Raw genomic sequence first — 18,263 nt, forward strand, 5'->3', positions numbered from 1 at the left:
TAAACGGTCTGTGTCGAGGAATGATTCATTGCGGCCTCCACTTACCACGGTAAAAATCGTACTCTGGAAAAATTCCACAGCAATTTCAGTTTCAAAGACCAGAATCTTCCAGGTTTTGAAAATTCATGAGTGTCAGGAACTACCTCTGCTGGTGCTAGCGGTCTGCCTGCAGGAGGTGGCTGCTGAGCATGGAAGGGATAATGAGGCAGGATAGGCCTGGCACTTACACTGGAAGAGGTGAGCACAGCTAAAGTGTGGGAACACTGACAAGCCAGCCAAAAATGGAGACCTGTGCAAAAGGTTCCAGCAGGAGTATGAAAAACAAACCCAGATCTGTGAGGGTGCTTAGTATGGAGCAGAAACCCCTTCCCAAGGGGGTATTCAGTTGCAATTGCCTTTGGCCTTTTTGGCACTGGGGTCTCTCTGATGCAGGCATTTGCTCGTTCATGAATCAGAAAAAGTTAGCACGCGGGCTTGGTAGGTAATTAACAAGACAAACAGAATGGTTGCAAAGTCAATGAATATAAAAGTAAGGAGGTCTTGCCAGAGCAGGTCATTTGTAAGACTGCACCTGAGAACTCAGTATAGTTTCAGTCTCCTTATTTATGGAAGAATGCACTTGCATTAGAAGCAGTTCAGAGAAGGTTCCTGATGTTCATTCCCGGGATGAAAAGGCTGTCTTGCAATGAGCACGTTGGGGCTAACTAATTGGAGTTCAGAACAATGAAAAGTGACCTTATCGAAACATTTAAGATTCTGAGGGGCTTCGACAGGGGAGTTACTTGTGAGGGAATCTAGAATTACGGACTGATTGATGTGTAGTAACAGTAAACCACAACAACCAATAGTTGGGATAGTGTGCGGCAACCAATCCTCTTTCCCCGAGTTGGTCTGAGGACATGATTGGTTATTAGTTATAGAGAATAAACCACTAATGAATTGAGTTGAGTTACACAACCGAGAGAGCCAAAGATTATTAGGTTTTTTTGGCTTTTTGCCTGTTGAGCTTCATTTTGATCATCTGTTAATCATTTCTCCGCAGGAGGATTTGGTTTTAGTCTCTTGGTTCCGCTTTACAGAGGATATTGTACTGGGTTTAGCTGGAACACGGGCTATTAACTTCTCTAGAGGAGCGCTTGGGAGCTGTTCCACCTTCTGCAGACCAGAAAGAGGTTTCTCACCACTTCCTGGGCAAAATGAATATTTTACCCATTTTCATGGCCAGTACATACTCATACCTCAATTTTGTAAAATAAACATCCACAGTTGTGGACTTAATACATTTTCCCACCAAATCGGCAATTTAATTGATGTATCACCTGATCAGCCTAAACTTAAAATTTTTCTACCTTCTTCTTCCGTCAGACTCCATCTTTTAAATCTTCTAAACTGTCCTTTTGTTAGCAATTGCTGTCACCTTAAATCTGCTCTGCAATGTCTCTGATGCTGTGACCTCGCTATCAATTAATGTAATGGTCCTTGACATCACTTCGACTGGAGTTCTGTCTTGTGGTGCCCATTTGGGATGGCAGCAATGCTCACTGTGAGCAGTATGCTCTCCTTGTTTTTAACTCTATCCTTCCAGCCTGGTATTTTACATCCACTAGGATCTCAAGCTAGACTCCCCATTCTTCACCCAAACAGTGGAAGACATCATTAGACTGATTAAAGCCTAAAGCAGTTTCCAACATTAACGTGTTCAGAAACAACACCTAATACAACATGGGGCATGGTTTAAAGGTAAGGGAACTCTCTTTAAGATTGCAATAAGGAGGAATTTCTTCCTGCAAATAGTCATTAATCTCTGGAATTCTTTTCCACAGAGAGTAGCAGAGCCTGGTTCATTACATATGGACAAATTTTTGATTGACAAGGGAGTCAAGGTTATAAGAGAAAGGAAGAAAGTGCCAATAAAGCCATAGTCAGACCAGATCAAGCGTTTGTCAGGACCCTTCCTGAAATGTTGACTCCCCACCTCCTTTGATGCTACCTAACCTGTTGTGCTTTTCCCAGCTCCACACTTTAATCACCTCTGACTTTCCAGCATCTGCAGTCTTCATTATCTCCATTGTCAGATCAGCCCTGATCTTATTAAATGGCAGAGCAACCTTGATAATGGGAACAGCCTACTCCTGTTCCTAAAAATATTATTGGGCATGCACTTTACAAATTCACCTCCAATGGGCTAGTGATAAAGTCTACCAATTAGTTATAGAGATGTACAGTATGGAAACAGACCCTTCGGTCCAACTTGTCCATGCTGACCAGATATCCTACATTGATCTACTTCCATTTGCTAGCATTTGGTCCATATTCCTCTAAACCCTTCTTATTCGTATACCCATCCAAATACCTTTTAAATGTTGTAATTGTACTAGCTGCCACCACTTCCTCTGGCAGCTCATTCCATACACGCACCACCCTCTGCGTGAAAAAGTTGCCCCTTAGGTCCTTTTTAAACCTTTCCCTTCTCACCTTAAGCTTATGCCCCCTCTAGTTGTGCACTCCACAACCCAGGGGAAAAGACCTTGACTACTCACCCTATCCATGCCCCTCATGATTTTATAAACTTCAAGAAGGTCACCCCTTTGTCAACCAAATGGTTTACGACATTGAACGTACCCCACAGTGAATGCCAGTCACAGCAAGATGGAACCAAACTTTTCAAATTCGGCATCACACAGCAGTGGTTTACCCAGCTGAAGATTCAGCTGTCACCGGATTGGTACTTTTCGTCCAAGTCTCTGCAGCTGAATCCAGTGGCTCAACATCCATACCATCATACACAATGTGGATTTAACCCTCAAATCCATCAGCAAATGAGCAATCCACTGGAGACCCTTGGAGAGGCAGGTGTTAGCATTGGACTGCTATTGGCTGGTGTTCAAACATAGTAACAAAGGATAAAGGCCATGTAGGAAATGAATGGAAATGACGGGAGACCAGGGTTGTACCTTCTTGAGCTCCGATCATGATAATCACTATTACAACAGCTTTCCAGAAAACTTTGCCTGGTAAAGAATGTTGTGGTATTGTGAATTAACGGAACCTTTCGAAGACCAAGGGACTTGGTTCACATTGGGTTTGGTCTCTTCGCCCATGAAGAGAGGAAGGTTCTCCTGATTTAGATCTCTAAAATTCTGAAAGGGTCGGTCGGAGATGTTTCCATTTGTAGGAGAAAACAATACCAGGGATCACACATTTAAGATAGTCACATATGAATCCAATTGGGAATTCAGGAGAAACACCTTCATTCAGAAAGTGGGGCTTGCTACAAGAAATAGTCGAGGCAAATAATATAGAGGCATTAAAGGGGACTTTAATGGAGAGGGTGGAACAGAATGACATGATGATAGGGTTAAATAAAGACTGTTGAGTACAAGCACAGGCTAAGAGAAATCATAGAATCCCTACAGTGTGGAAACAGGTCATTTGGCCTATCGAATCCATGCCAACCCTCCAAAGATCATCTCACCCAGACCTACCCCTGTAACCCTGCATTTCCCATGGTCAATCCACCTAGCCTGCACACTATGGGCAATTAAGCATGGTTAATCTACCTAACCTGTACATCTTTGGACTGTGGGAGGAAACCGGAACATCTGGATGAAACCCACAGCGACATGAGAGAGAATGTGCAAGCTCCACACAGACAGTCACCCGAGAATGGAATCAAACCCAGGTCCCTAGCACTGAGAGGCAGCAATGCTAACCACCGAACCACTATCCTGCACCCTGGTTGAATAGACAGTTTCTGTGTTGTAGCCTTTGTGAATCTATGCAACACTCAGTCTAGAAATAAGGTGGAAAAAAATCACTGTTTCTTATCAAAGGAAATAATGTTGGGGGCATATATTAAAACTCTCAAAGTGAATGTTTGATGAAATATTAAGATACGACTATCGGCATATTGCAAGAACTTTGTGCATTTTAACTCGCCTTTCCTCAGAAAAGCAACTCGGGCACCTTGCCAAATCTTTTGCCTCCCCCACTAAAACAATCCTGTCAAGAATGTCCACTCCCTCTGGTTACGAGGTTATTAAGAGTTTGATGCAGTGATGAGTTCCAGTAACACATATTGTTTTGTGCAGTCACATGGCTGACCTCTGTCCTTGGCTCCAGGGCTGTGATTTAACGCTCTGTAAGAACCGTAGGCCAGAGAGTCAAGGTCGGGGAGATCACTTGAACAACGTGTTATAGAAACCAACACTGCTGCAAAAACAGACTTAAAAGCGGCACTCATGGTAGAGGAATGTTTGACAGACTATTTCCCATCACCCACCTATCAAACTTCCTTTCAAATACAAGACCACAGGCACTGACATGTTTGAAAAGATACAGCATGGTTATGGCATTATTGCCACCAAAGATATGTGTGTGTCTTTTTCCTCCTCAAACTCATCAAGTTGAACATGTCAAGAAAGACATCATCAGGTTCACTTTGGGTTGAGCTCCGGGACAAACCTGACACAGAAGGACCAGAAACGTCTTTCGTAACTGCTCCAACTGCACTGCAAAGAGTCCATTTGCTTCCTGCTACCTTCCCAGCCAAGTGAGCAGCAGACTGATCAGCTCAGAGGAGCACAGTGCAATTAAGAGCAGCGTGACTGTAGCTTATGGCCTTTTACTGCGATATAATGTAACAGGAGGGCAAAATGACCTTGCTATGGTCAGGTTATATCCATGCCACTTTGTGGCCAACAAACTGAGAAGGACTTTGGACGAAACGCAGATGTTCAGCACTTTTTAAAAATTATGCATTGGATGAGAGCATCACTGGCTAGGCAGCATTTATTGCCATCCCTGGTTGCCCAGAGGGTAGTTAAGGGTTAACCACATTGCTGTGGGTCAGGGGTCACATGAAGGCCAGACCGAGTAAGGACGGCAGCTTCCTTGTCTCAAGGACATTAGTGAACGTTGGAAAAACCCATCTATCGGTAATGGATTCATGATTCCCATTATACTCTTTAATTCTAGATTTTTTTTGTTGAATTCAATTTTCACTTTCTGCCATAATGCCACTAGCCCATCGCACCCCCTAAAAATGGCGTGAGGAGTAAAAGACAGAGAGAAAGCAGAGGAACGAACAATCTCCCAGTGTAAAACTCAGATAACCCAGACACTGAGCTTTCAGGTGGGTTTTGTAATTGCCTACTATAGCTCTCGGGAGAATTTGCTTAAATCCTCAGAGTACTGGCATCAATGCCCATTATTGGCTTCACTGATCTGCTTCAGATACAGCACTCAGACCACAGGAATTTCAAACAGAGATCAAGATGGATACTTAATCCCAAATAAATCTCAAGAGATCAACAGATTTTATATCACAACAAAGGCCAACTCTGATCTAGCTGTGAATCCAGTGAACAAGAGGAGTCCTCCAATGATTTAAAATACATAGTGGCCCAGAAAATGTAGAGCAGTTATTTAAAAGTCCAGCAACCACTTTGAAAGTTCCTCTGAAAGAATAGGTATGCAAGGTAAATGTGGGGCTAGGGTGGTAGGTGGTAGGGTAGGGGGTACAATGCCAGCTGGCTGAAGGGATGTAGGGCGTCAGGTGGATGAGCTCAGTAGGCCGCCCAGGTCAGTGAGTAGTGCTTTGCTGACAAAAAGTCATTGTTGTCGAAACATTCACCCCGTTTCCTTCTCTTCACAGGGTCGGCCAGACCTGCTGAATTTCTCCAGTTGAGTTTCTCCAGACTTTCCGTTTTTGGGTTGAGTACCAGCTGGGTGAAGGAGGTAGGATGTCAGAGGTAATCGGGGGGAGTGAGGCTGCCAAGTGGGTGACAGGATACAGCTTTAGGTGGGTGATGGGGTCAGGGTGCCAGTTGGGGGATGGGGTAGAGTGCCAGGTGAGTGATGAGTTCAGGATGCCAGGTTTGTGATGGGGGTAGTATGCCAGTTGGGTGAAGGAGAGGGATAGGGTGCCACTTAGGTTTTTAATCCTTTACCATTTCCTAGGAGTGAAAGCCCCTCCAGAAGTTCCAACTTTGAGGGAGTTTTTCCAAAGGTTCCAATCTTTAATTCTCCAGGCAATTCCCCCATGAATCAACTGCACCTGAAACATGACTCCAGTCTAGACTATCACAGCTACTGGGCTATCTGGGCCAGGATCATTATGTTTACAAGCATCTTTTAGTGGCACAGTGGCTCACAGCACCAGGGACCCAGGTTCATTCCAGCCTCGGATGACTATCTGTGTGGATTTTCCATGTTCTCCCCGCGTCTGTGTGGGTTTCCCCCCACAGTTCAAAGGTATGCAGGTCAGGTGAATTGGCCATGCTAAATTGCCCATAGTGTTAGGTGCATCATTCAAATGGGTCTGGGTGGGTTACTCTTCGGAGGGTTGGTGTGGACTTGTTGGGCTGAAGGGCCTGTTTTCACACTGTAAGGAATCTAATCCTTTACTTGCTGCTATGATTAAGTGTCAGTGGTGGCTCTGTAAGTTGCACTCTCACCTCTGAGCCACGAGGTTTCAGGTTCAAGACCCAGTCCATGGCTCTGAGTCCAAAAGCAAGGCTGATGTTCCTATGCAGTACTGAGGGGGTGCTGCAGAGTTGGAGATACAGTGTTTTGGATTGAATGCTAAACCCAAGGCCCCATTTGCCTTCTCTTGTGGACGTAAAAGAGCCCATGGAAGAAAAACAGCAGGGGAATTGTTCCTGGTGCCCTGGTCAACAGGTATCCCCCAGTCATCGCTACACAAACTGGGTACCTGATCAGGAGCCCTTCTGGGTGTTTGTAATGCGCAAATTGACTGCTATGTTTTGTATAACAATGACTACACTTCAAAAATACTTTTGAGGTAGCCATAACACAGTTTGGGATGACCGGGGTAGTCATACAAGCCATTATATAATTGCAACTCTTGTATTATATGCGCCATTTTAACAGAGGGAGACTTTTGCCTTTGGTTACGATCTGGGATATTATTCGTTATTTTGAAAAAGCACTGGAAAAGAAGAGTCCTGTCAAAACTCACCATGTAGTGCTGGCTGACCACTTTCCCTCTGGCTTTCTGAATGTAGTTCCAGGCAAAAAGCAACAAAAAGGCAAGTGGGATCATGTAGATCTCAAATGTCCAGACGATCACCAAATACAACTGAAAAGAAAGAGAAAAAAGAAAGAAAAACTGCATTAACACTCAAAAGGAAAGCTAATGGGGAAAAGAATGAAAACTATCCTGGATATCTGGGAAAAAGGAGGTCAGATTTACAGCTTTTAAAAAAGGACATCGTCAGATTGGCATCTTTTGAAAGTTCTCTTCAGGACAGCCGTGCAGGATGTTGTTCTGTATGTAATAAACAGATCGCAAATGAAAGTAGTCTTGTACCCTAGAATGTCACTCTTCGTTAAATTAAGGGGGAGATTCCAACAAGTGTTGACACAGAAATGACTGTGATCATTCAAAAGCTGTGACATTTGCTGATGGGGCTTTCTGAGTAGAAGTCAGAGCCTGTTACGTTCAGAACTGCATTACTTGGTGAGTACAGTGACGTAACGTGTTTTGAGGGACAATAAATCATAAATTATATTCCACTCAAATTTACAGAAGGCAAGTGATATTGCAGTAACTTCAGATTCAAGTAACCTCAGAAATAAAATCAATGCATTATGAATCACCCTTAAAACTTCCCTGATGGCTAGTGGTAATTTCCACCATTGGCCTTCTTGCTTCCCCGGCCAACCTATTGTCACCTCCTGCCCAAAATCCACAAACCTGACTGCCCCGGCCGACTCATTGTCCCGCCTCCAACCTCAGAGTCCCACAACCCCGCACCGCCCGTTTCTACCTCCTGCCCAAAATCCACAAACCTGACTGCCCCGGCTGACCCATTGTCTCAGCCTGCTCCTGCCCCACCGAACTCATCTCTGCATACTTCGACACGGTCCTGTCCCCCTTAGTCCAAGAACTCCCCACCTACGTTTGGGACAACACCCCGCCCTCCACCTCCTCCATGATTTTCGCTTCCCCGGTCCCCAAAGCCTTATCTTCACCTTGGACATCCAGTCCCTGTACACCTCCATCCCCCATCACAAAGGACTCAAAGCCCTCCGCTTCTTCCTTTCCCGCCGTACCAACCAGTATCCTTCCACTGACACCCTCCTTCGACTCCCTCACCTTAACCTCCTTCCACCTATCACATTTCCAACGCCCCTCCCCCAAGTCCCTCCTCCCTACCTTTTATCTTAGCCCGCTTGGCACACTTTCCTCATTCCTGAAGAAGGGCTCATGCCCGAAACGTCGATTCTCCTGCTCCTTGGATGCTGCCTGATTTGCTGGGTTTTTCCAGCAACACATTTTCAGCTCAGATCCCCACATCTGCAGTCCTCACTTTCTTCTTGCTTTCAGCCTTCTATGTGCTAAGCTCTTGAATTTCCTCTTCAAACCTCTCTGTCTCTCGCCTTCCTTAAGCCAGTCTGTAAAACCAATTACTTTGACCGAGCCTTTGGTCACCTGTCCAACTACCTCGTGTCGTTCAGTATTACAAAGCTGTGAGGAGCCTTGAGTCGCTGTACTAGATTAAAGGTGCTGTATGAATGCCAGTTGTTGCTGTCACTGACAAAGAAAAACCTTTCCAAAATCTCCTTGCAAGTCTTCTCACTATTCCAGCCTCTGTCACCACGAAGGGCAGCAGCAGAGGCATCATGGGAATCCTATTACCGCCACATTTCAGTGCAAAGTACAGACAATTTTGACTTGGACATGTGTTGTCATCTGAACTGTGAAAATATCCTGCAATTGCTTAGCGGATATCCCTGCAGGAACTCTTATTACAACACACATGGCAACAGTTCAAGTTTAAAAACACTGTTCTCTTCTCTGGAAACTTGAAGAATAACTTTGAGCATTCTCAAATTGAGTCAGAGTCATACAACACGGAAACAGACTCGTCACTCCAACTTGTCTGTGCTGATCATGGGAGGTCCAAATTAATCTAGTTTCCCATTGGCCTACATTCAGTCGATATCCCTCTCAACCTTTCTTATTCATGTACCTGTCCAAATGTCTTTTAAATGTTGTAACTGTACCTGCATCCACCATTTCCTCTGGCGGCTCATACCAGATACACACCACCTTCTGTGTGAAAAAGCTGACCCTCAGCTCCCTTTTAAACCTTTCCCTCTTATCTTAAAACTAAGCCCTCTAGTTTTGAACTCCCGCATCCTGGGAAAAAGGCCTTTACTATTCACCTTACCCATACCCCTCATGGTTTTGTAAACCTTTCGAAGGTCACCCTGAACCATCCATGCTCCAGAGAGAAATGTCCCAGCCTCTCCCTATAGCTCAAACCCTCCAGTCCCAGTAACATCCTTGTAAATATTTTCTGCACCCTCTCCAATTTAATAACAACTTTCCTACAGCAGGGTGACCAAAATCACAAAGAATTATGACTTGAAGTGGTTCTTAATGTAATTTTTTTGAAAAAAAGTGTGCATTTTGGAGCAATAGAGAGAACCCAATTTGGCAGCTCTGTCAAAGATAAATGCAGTGGATTGCTGTAAGATATGATTCAATCCAGTTGAATCCAGCAGTTTGTTGTTTATGAGCCAAAGCCTTGCCAACAAACCAGCATCTTTATATCCTGCAGCGTAAATCGTTGTAAGTGTATGAAATTTGGCATTCTTGCATTTGGTCCAGAGGAAATAGGAACAGGACCAGGACCAGACTACTTGGCCTCTCAAGCCTGCTCTGCCATTCAATAGGATCATGGCTGATGGTAAAACAAAACACTTCGACAACATGCCTCTATTTTCACCTCATAAGTTGAGCGTTGATATGATAAAAGTGAACGCAACTTCCCGCAGTCTGGACTTATCTTTATTCCAATACATTCCATCCATCTGCCAGCTCATTGTAGGTGCAGCAAATGGCAGGAGAATCACAAAAGGTATTCATTCTAAACTAAAATGAAACTTAGCATCGCTATCAAGGCCAAATGAAATAGCTGTGTACTATTAGCTCCAACAGTTCACCTTCAAAGAATAAAATGCTTCCAGCAGCAAATACTATTTGTAGAGGTTTACAAAACTGCAATAAAACATGCTGCGGTTTGCTGTGTTTTCAATCATTTGGATGAGGCCCCATTTGCTCTCTCCGGTGAATGTAAAAAATTCCACAACTTTGTTTTCACAAATAGCATCATCCCTACCTTTGGTCAATACTTATCCCTTAACCAGAAGCAGACGATCTGGTCATTATTTGTGTTTGTGGAGCGTGATGTGCCCCCAATACAACTGTGTCCTCTCTTCAAATGACTTCATTGGTTATAAAGTCTTTGGTGCAAGGAGCAGGCCACATGTCCTCTACATTTGGGGTGATTACCAGACGGTAGGGCTTTACAGACTCCTTGTCATGGGTGGAACATAAGCTCTGCTTCTCTTGGTGGTCTACAACCCATGAGGATAAACCAGTAAAACAAGCGAATGGGACATACTGGTCAGATTTGCCTTGTATGGAGGATCAGTACGACCAGTACCTTAATTTCCAAGTATTACTGTTTGATTTTAAACTTTTTTATTCCTTCTCTGGGCAAAGGCCGAGTTTCGAAATTTAATTTTGCCTCTTCTGATCAGTCAACTCCTTGTGCCAGGTTGCTGTTGCTAAGCAGCAAACAGAGAGAGACATCTTCAAATTAGGTCATGGCAGTGCTGAGCTTATCAGTCCGGAACTTCAGTATCTGAAGTAGACTCCTGCCAGCCTTCCACAGGAGCCTTATCCAAAGCCAGTATGCCAAACAGCAGTGTCACCAAGCCAGGCGAGAGGTCCAGACTAATAGTCTGAGGTTTTCAGTTCACATCCCATCAAAGCAGCTGGAGGAATGTAAATTAAACAAATTAATTAATTATTCTGGAGCTAGATGATTAATAAGGATCATGAAACCATTGGATTGTTGCTAAAAAAAGGCACTAATTTCCTTTAGGAGGTTCCTCAAAGTCAGTCAGAGAATCATTAAAGTGCAGAAGGAGGCCATTCAGCCCACTGTGCCAACCCTGGTTCTATTGGTTACTGCTAACCCCCAACCTTTCCCCATATCGCTGCGCACCATTCATACCGAAATGAAAATCCATTGCCCTCTTGAACCTACCTCCAGCAGATTTCCAAGCACTGCATTCCATCCCTAACTCCTCATTTTGAAAATAAAACCACTCTGGCTCCAGGATGAGATACAAACAGACCTGAGACATGGCCTCACATGTAAAATACATTGTCTGATCTAAGGTGTTACCTTATTCTGATAAAACCTGAAGTTATCTTGAGGCAGGGATTTACATATTCATCAATCAAAACTGCACCTTCATTCTAATGGATTAAAGGCTTAATAGCCATTTAGGTTTGTTCAATATAGTCGCATAAGTTGTATGACCCTTTAATCTTTTACTTATAAACTCTGGATCCAATGTATTATCTCTTACCAGCCGCCTGAGGAAGGAGCACTGCTCCAAAAGCTTGCGGTTTCAAATAAACCTGTGGGATATAACCCCGTGTCGTGTGATTTTTGACTTTGGCCTCACTGTGCGAAAACATTTTTTCACCCTTAATTCATTTGCACTTCACTTTAAATCTACCCTCTCTACAAGTAACAGCCATTTTTCCTTAGATATTCTAAGCAGCCTGCTCATGATTTTGGAAACCTCTCTCAAATCTGCTTCTTCTCTCCACAGAGACGAGTCCCAACATCTTCAAGCTATTCTCATAAGGAAGGTTTCTCATTCCTGGAACCACTCTGGTAGATTGTTTTCCAGAATGAACTGGGGTCAGGGCTCGGTTTGGCTCTGAGACCCCATGACAACAGTGTTCCCGTTCTCCCATGCTGCTGTGGAACGTGTGCCTTAAGGGAAAGAGCTGCAACATCCCGATACAGCCTCCAATAGATCCTGCAAAATTGTTGGGGAAAGAAATGGCCCACTGCTGTTCTCCCAGTTCCTTGATGGTACTTCCCAGTTTTCACAACCTGGTATCGTCCCCTCATAGCTCCATCAATCCCAGCTCTGAAACCTCCAGCAGCTCTGACTCTTTGCTGCAGCAAACCTCACCCCCACCCCCTGCCCCCCCCCCCCCCCCCCCCCCGCCTCACCCGCCCACTCAATCTGGGAGCACAGCAATTTCCCAGTGTTAAAATGTGGCCACAGCAGGAAAACATTCAAGAATGATCAGTACCTTTGGGAACAAAATCTGTCCGGTCTGACCTACAAGTAACTCCAGTCACGCAGCAATGTGGTTAAGTCTTAATAGCCTCTCCAAAATGGCCGAGCAAACCACTGAATTGTAGTCAGCTCACCGCTACCTCAGGCCAACTTAGGATGATGCTCACATCCGGGAATGAATGGAAACAGGAACACAGTGCCTGGAAATGGCGAGGATAGTGTGGGAGGATGGGGTGGAAATAGAGGCAGGATTTTCATTTTCCGCTCTGTCCTGCTTTAAAATCTGGGCACAGCGACAATGAGAAGTTACTATATTCCATTTGCAACCAAACCCGAGGTGATACCAGCTTTAACATAAGAACAGAAAATGCTGGAAAAGCTCAGCAGGTCCGGCACATCTATGGAGAGAAATCAGAGTTAACCCTTCGGGTCCAGTGACCCTTCCACTTAACTCAAATTTCACCACAGTTGCTGCTGGACTCGCTGAGTTTTTCCAACAATTTCTGTTTTTGTTTCTGATTTACAGCTGCCTCGGTTCTTTCAGCTTTTATACATGTTTAAAATGATTTTTTAAAAATTTCAGTTCTCACATATTGGCTCAACTGACTGAGCAAAGCAACAGCATCAATTCATCTGAATCTCATTCTTTTTTTTCTGAACTTGTAAGATTTCTAACGGCAGAACAGAGAGAGAGAAAACCTTGTAAAATTAGGTTTCATATTTCATTCTCCAATAAAAATTAAATATTCACCAGCTTAAACACACATCTGGTATCTGCATTTTTTTTCCCTGGATTTGAAACTTGCCCTTCCTCAAAATGTTTTAAAGTGCACAGCAGATCTAGTAATTATTTTATGAAACTATTCATGGGTCACACTTGCAGATAGAAAAGATGTAAGTAATACCTTGTTTAGAGCAGCAAATGGCCCATATATTATGGCTAAAGGCTCAGTAATAAAAACACTTATTAAGTGTAACTATCGTACTGTAAGCTCATGCAAAAATAATCGCCTTAAAATAAAGTGTAAAAATCCAATAACCTTCCGCCAGGGGAATAATTTAACATACCCAGTGCAGGCCAAATAAAATGCAAATGCTTTCTAAGTCACTGAGAATACATTTAGAAAGCTGAAGTCATACAGCTTGAAAAACTAACCAATTTAAAAAAAAGGAGCACATTGTAGTAAACTAGGGCAGGCGCAGGGAATGCATCTATATATAATTGTAAACTACATTTTAAATAAAAAAAGAAATAATTGACAAAGGCATTACTTGGTGCTGTATCTTTTGTGGAATAATGCAGTGCAAAAAGAGATCACTCAGCCCATTATTTCTTGTGCTATCTCCTGAGAAGGGTTTCCAATGGGTGGCACGGTGGCACAGTGGTTAGCACTGCTGCCTCACTGCGCCAGAGACCCGGGTTCAGTTCCCACATCAGGCAACTCTCTGTGTGGAGTTTGCAAATTCTCCCCGTGTCTGTGAGGGTTTCCTCTGGGTGCTCCGGTTTCCTCCCACAATCCAAAAACATGCAGGTTAGGTGAATTGGCCATGCTAAATTGCCCATAGTGTTAGGTGAAGGGGTAAATGTAGGGGAATGGGTCTGGGTGGGTTGCTCTTCGGAGGGTCGGTGTGGACTTGTTGGGCTGAAGGGCCTGTTTCCACACTAAGTAATCTAATCAATTTGCTCCACTCTCCCTGCTCTTATCCGGATCCAAGTGTTTGTTCTGTCTTTTTTCTCTGGTTTTCCTATTTTTGCTGCTTGATTACTGTTTGTCCCAACATTTTCCCAGGCTCAGATCAGTGACTCACATGAACACTGGGTTTTTGTGCTCTTGGAAAGCTCAGTCAAGTCACCATCCATCGTCTGTGATTCACTTAGTACTCTGCAGTGCATGGTAGCTGGTTGGTTATTTGATGCACAGGAGCAGTTACACCCAACCAGTCCTGTTCGAATCTCACATCCACGTGTGAACAGATTAAAGGGGGAAATGCTGGCACACTGGTCACGTCATTTGATTAGTAATCCAGAGGATCAGGCTAATTCTGTGCGGACATACGTTCAAATTCCATCATGGGAGATGCTGGAGTTTAAATGCAATTAATTTTTAAAACATTTTTTAAAAATGTCCTCAGTGATGGTACCTACAAAACTGAGTACTAGGAAAGTCTGTTTAGTTTACTTATCATGTTTAGGAAAATAAGGTATACTAGGCCATTCAGCCCGTCAAGCCTGCTTCACCATTCAATTAGATCATTGTTGATCTTGTCATGGCTTTAACCCCAATTTACTGCCTGCTCCCCATAACGCTTGATACGGAGGTGGAGGTGTTGGACTGGGGTGGACAAAGTTAAAAATTACACAACACCAGGTTATAGTCCCACAGGTTTAATTGGGAGCACTCGCTTCCGGAGCGCTGCTCCTTCATCAGATGGTTATGGAGTATGCGTTACTCCACAACCACCTGACAAAGGAGCAGTGCTCCGAAAGCTAGTGCTTCCAATTAAACCTGCTGGACTATAACCTGGTGTTGTGTGATTTTTAACCCATAATTCTTGACTTCCTTGTCTATCAAAAATCTTTCCAACCCAACACAAATTGCATGAACTCAACCTCCACTAGAGTCAAGAGATGTACAGCACGGAAACAGACACTTCAGTCCAACTCATCCACATTGATCAGATATGGATTAATCTAGTCTCATTCGCCGACATTTGGCCCATATCCCTCTTGATCTATGATATACCCATCTAGATGCCTTTTAAATGTTGTAATTGTACCAGCCTCCACCACTTCCTCTGGCAGCTCAGTCCATACGTGCACCCTTTGCGTGAAAAGGTTACCCCTCAGGTCCTTTTAAATCTTTCCCCTCTCATATTAAACCTATACCCTTGAGTTTTGGATTCACCGGCCCTGGGGAAAAAGACCTTGGGTATTCACCCTATCCACACCCCCATGATTTTATAAATCTCTATAAACACTAGCTTCTAGGGAAGATAATTCCTTCGATTAACAACCCTCAAATGAAAAGAGTCTCCCATTTCCATCTTAAAAGTGAGACTTCAGACTTTTAAATATTCTTCCAATATTTTCTCATAAGTGGAAACATCCTCCCAGTCTCTAACCTACTGCGTTCCCTTTGACTCTTATCGTACTCTTTTAAACTCCAATGGGTACAGGCCCAATGTGTTCAACCACTCGAGATGAGGTTAGCCGTTCATCCCAAGAATGAGTCAGATGAATCTTTTCTGAACTGCTTCCAAAGAAATCATATTTGTTTTAAAATAAGGAGACAAAACCATACACACAGTCCTAATTGAAACAAGGTCAGCGAAGAGAGTTATCTCAGATTAGAACAGGATCTGGACCAGATGGGCCAATGGGCTGAGAAGTGGCAGATGAAGTTTAATTCAGATAAACGCGAGGTGCTGCATTTTGGGAAAGCAAATCTTAGCAGGACTTATACGTGTAATGTTAAGGTCCTAGGGAGTGTTGCTGAACAAAGAGACCTTGGAGTGCAGGGTCATAGCTCCTTGAAAGTGGAGTCGCAGGTAGATAGGATAGTGAAGAAGGCATTTGGTATGCTTTCCTTTATTGGTCAGAGTATTGAGTACAGGAGTTGGGAGGTCATGTTGCGGCTATACAGGACATTGGTTAGGCCACTGTTAGAATATTGCTTGCAATTCTAGTCTCCTTCCTATCGGAAAGATGTTGTGAAACATTGAAAGGGTTCAGAAAAGATTTACAAGGATGTTGCCAGGGTTGGAGGATCTGAGCTACAGGGAGAGGCTGAACAGGCTGGGGCTGTTTTCCCTGGAGCATCGGAGACTGAGGGGTGACCTTAGAGAGGTTTACAAAATTATGAGGGGCATGGATAGGATAAATAGGCAAAGTCTTTTCCCTGGGGTCAGGAAGTCCAGAACTAGAGGGCATAGGTTTAGGGTGAGAGGCGAAAGATATAAAAGAGACCTAAGGGGCAACTTTTTCACCAGAGAGTGGTACTTGTATGGAATGAGGTGCCAGAAGATGTGGTGGCGGCTGGTACAATTGCAACATTTAAGAGGCATTTGAATGGGTATATGAATAGGAAGGGTTTGGAGGGATATGGGCTGTGTGCTCGCAGGTGGGACTAGATTGGGTTAGGATATCTGGTCGGCATGGACGGGTTGGACTGAAGGGTCTGTTTCCATGCTGTACATCTCTATGACTCTATGACTGTAAGGTCAGCCAGGTGGTATTCATACGATATGAGTTCCCAGATTGGGGCCATTAATCTGGTCCAGTCAGGGAGTCCTGGCTGACAGATATAAACAGGAATGTTGGGGGTCATTAGGGCCGACTGCCTGCCCCCTTCCGCGGTTACGTTAGAGTCCGGGTGTCTCTGGAGAAGGAGTACGCAGTGTCCACCAACACCCTGGAGTTGTTCAGGGAGAGGTGGGCGCCGCAGGGAGTGGAGTGCATTATTTCCCTCTCCAACTCTATTTTGATTTAATCCCTGCCCTCCCCTTCACTGTTTGATCACACAGCATTGCCCTTTGATGTGAAGGGCACTGCTTGTCACTGGCCACTTGGGTGTTTCTTTTCTTCCTGGTGGTGGAAATTAAATAAAGATTCATGCACCTTGTGTCTTTCACGGTGTCTCACACCTGCACACACACACACAACATGGGTGCTGGGGAAAAAATAAGCACTACTGCAGTTAGGGGGTAACACGGGGATAAAAAGATTTAAAAAAAGTATCAGAAGAAAAATAAAAAACAGGAATGTCAGGGTTCTGCTCACCATAGGAGGCGGCTCCGAGCTAGCTGGGTCACTGTCAGGTACTACACACGTTTAAATAAAGGGTGACCTGCTGAGGGATATCAGCCCTCGTGGAATTATTTCACACAGTACACACTAGACATGGTCTCAGCAAGGTCCTGAATGGCTTTAGGAAAGGAAACTACAACCCTTATTGAGCCCTGCCCACATTTGGACTACAGATCCATAGCAACATATATAACTCTTCACTGATACCCGCCTTATATCAATGGTCTAGGTATTGGCAGGGCAAGTAAATGCAAATGATGAGTGGACCCAATGAACGATTTTAATAAAAGGTAGGTACTGTTGAATACCAGCTGTTTAGTGGCCCAGTGGGCTGCATTCCCTCTGAATCAGCGCTGAGTGTTTGGATCCCACTCCAGAGATTTAAATCTAGGCTGGCAGTCCAGTGCAGGACTAAGGGAGTGCAGCATTGCCGCAGGAGTATCTTTAGAGGTGGGACCTCAAAACACACCTGACCTCACAGGCATGGGCAAGACAGGGTCCAAGGTAGAATGATGGATGAAGATGGCAGTGCGGGCCCAGGAAGCGGAGGCTGAGTAAATGATGAAGGAGGTGATGTCTGGTGGCAGCAAAGCCAGGATGAGGACTCGCAGGGAGCGAGAAGCAGGTCCCAGGCTTAATCTCCTGGTCCGGACTCGCAGGCTGAGCTGAGGCTCCAGGTTCGCAGCTAGGCCCAGGCGCCTGACGGTGAGGACAGTGGAGATGGCGATGCGGTAAGTTTGCTGCCAGCACAGGACTCTGCGACTGCACCAGCAGAGGCTGTAATGGTGAGGTCAGCCCAGTGTCAAGTCGTGGTGGTGGTGGGGTTGGTGGAGACTAGATGGCACCGGAGAGCGGCGACTCACGGTTCGAGCAGTGCAGACAGTTTAGCTGCAGGGACTTGAGGCATCAGGGTGGAGGAATCCAAATCCAGGCCCAGGCCTGAGCCAGAAGCAAAAGATGTTCCAAAGATTACCTCATGTTATTAAAATCAGACTATAGGTTAAACTTTGTTGTTCCATTTTTCTGCCTTTATCATCTATGCTTTGGTTTATTTTCTGCGTTTTAAGATGGCGCCTGAGAGTGGCAACACTAAACAACACTTCCACTTTATTTATAATAAATTCATGTGATGATAAATTAAATCAAATCAGTTAAGAGAGCTTGTGTTTCATATAAAAGCCACTGGAATCTTCTCTGCTGTACTAGCTGGGATTTGATTCTCAACCAATTAATTAAAAACAGATCTTCTGGTTATGACTGCATCATTGCTTGTGGGATCTTGCTGTGCACAGTTCAGCTGGCACAC

At 44.4% G+C, this 18,263-nt stretch overlaps 1 protein-coding gene across 8 annotated transcripts in view; it reads right to left on the reverse strand.

The window, feature by feature from the left end:
- Positions 1-18,263, reverse strand: part of LOC122541051 (multiple C2 and transmembrane domain-containing protein 2-like) — a 487,119-nt gene that overhangs the window by 92,528 nt on the left and 376,328 nt on the right. For all 8 annotated transcript variants that reach the window (XR_006309501.2, XM_087981162.1, XM_087981161.1 and 5 more), the window contains one exon: positions 6,983-7,102. Coding sequence is in view for 7 of the 8 variants with exons in the window: in XM_087981162.1 (XP_087837288.1) it covers positions 6,983-7,102 (120 nt within the window). In the remaining variant the exon portion in view is untranslated. The remainder of the gene's footprint in view (positions 1-6,982; positions 7,103-18,263) is intronic.

The sequence above is a fragment of the Chiloscyllium plagiosum genome, unplaced genomic scaffold (assembly GCF_037043375.1).
Source record: "Chiloscyllium plagiosum isolate Xiang-an unplaced genomic scaffold, Cpla_swu_hap1 HiC_scaffold_39, whole genome shotgun sequence".
Lineage (NCBI taxonomy): Eukaryota > Metazoa > Chordata > Chondrichthyes > Orectolobiformes > Hemiscylliidae > Chiloscyllium > Chiloscyllium plagiosum.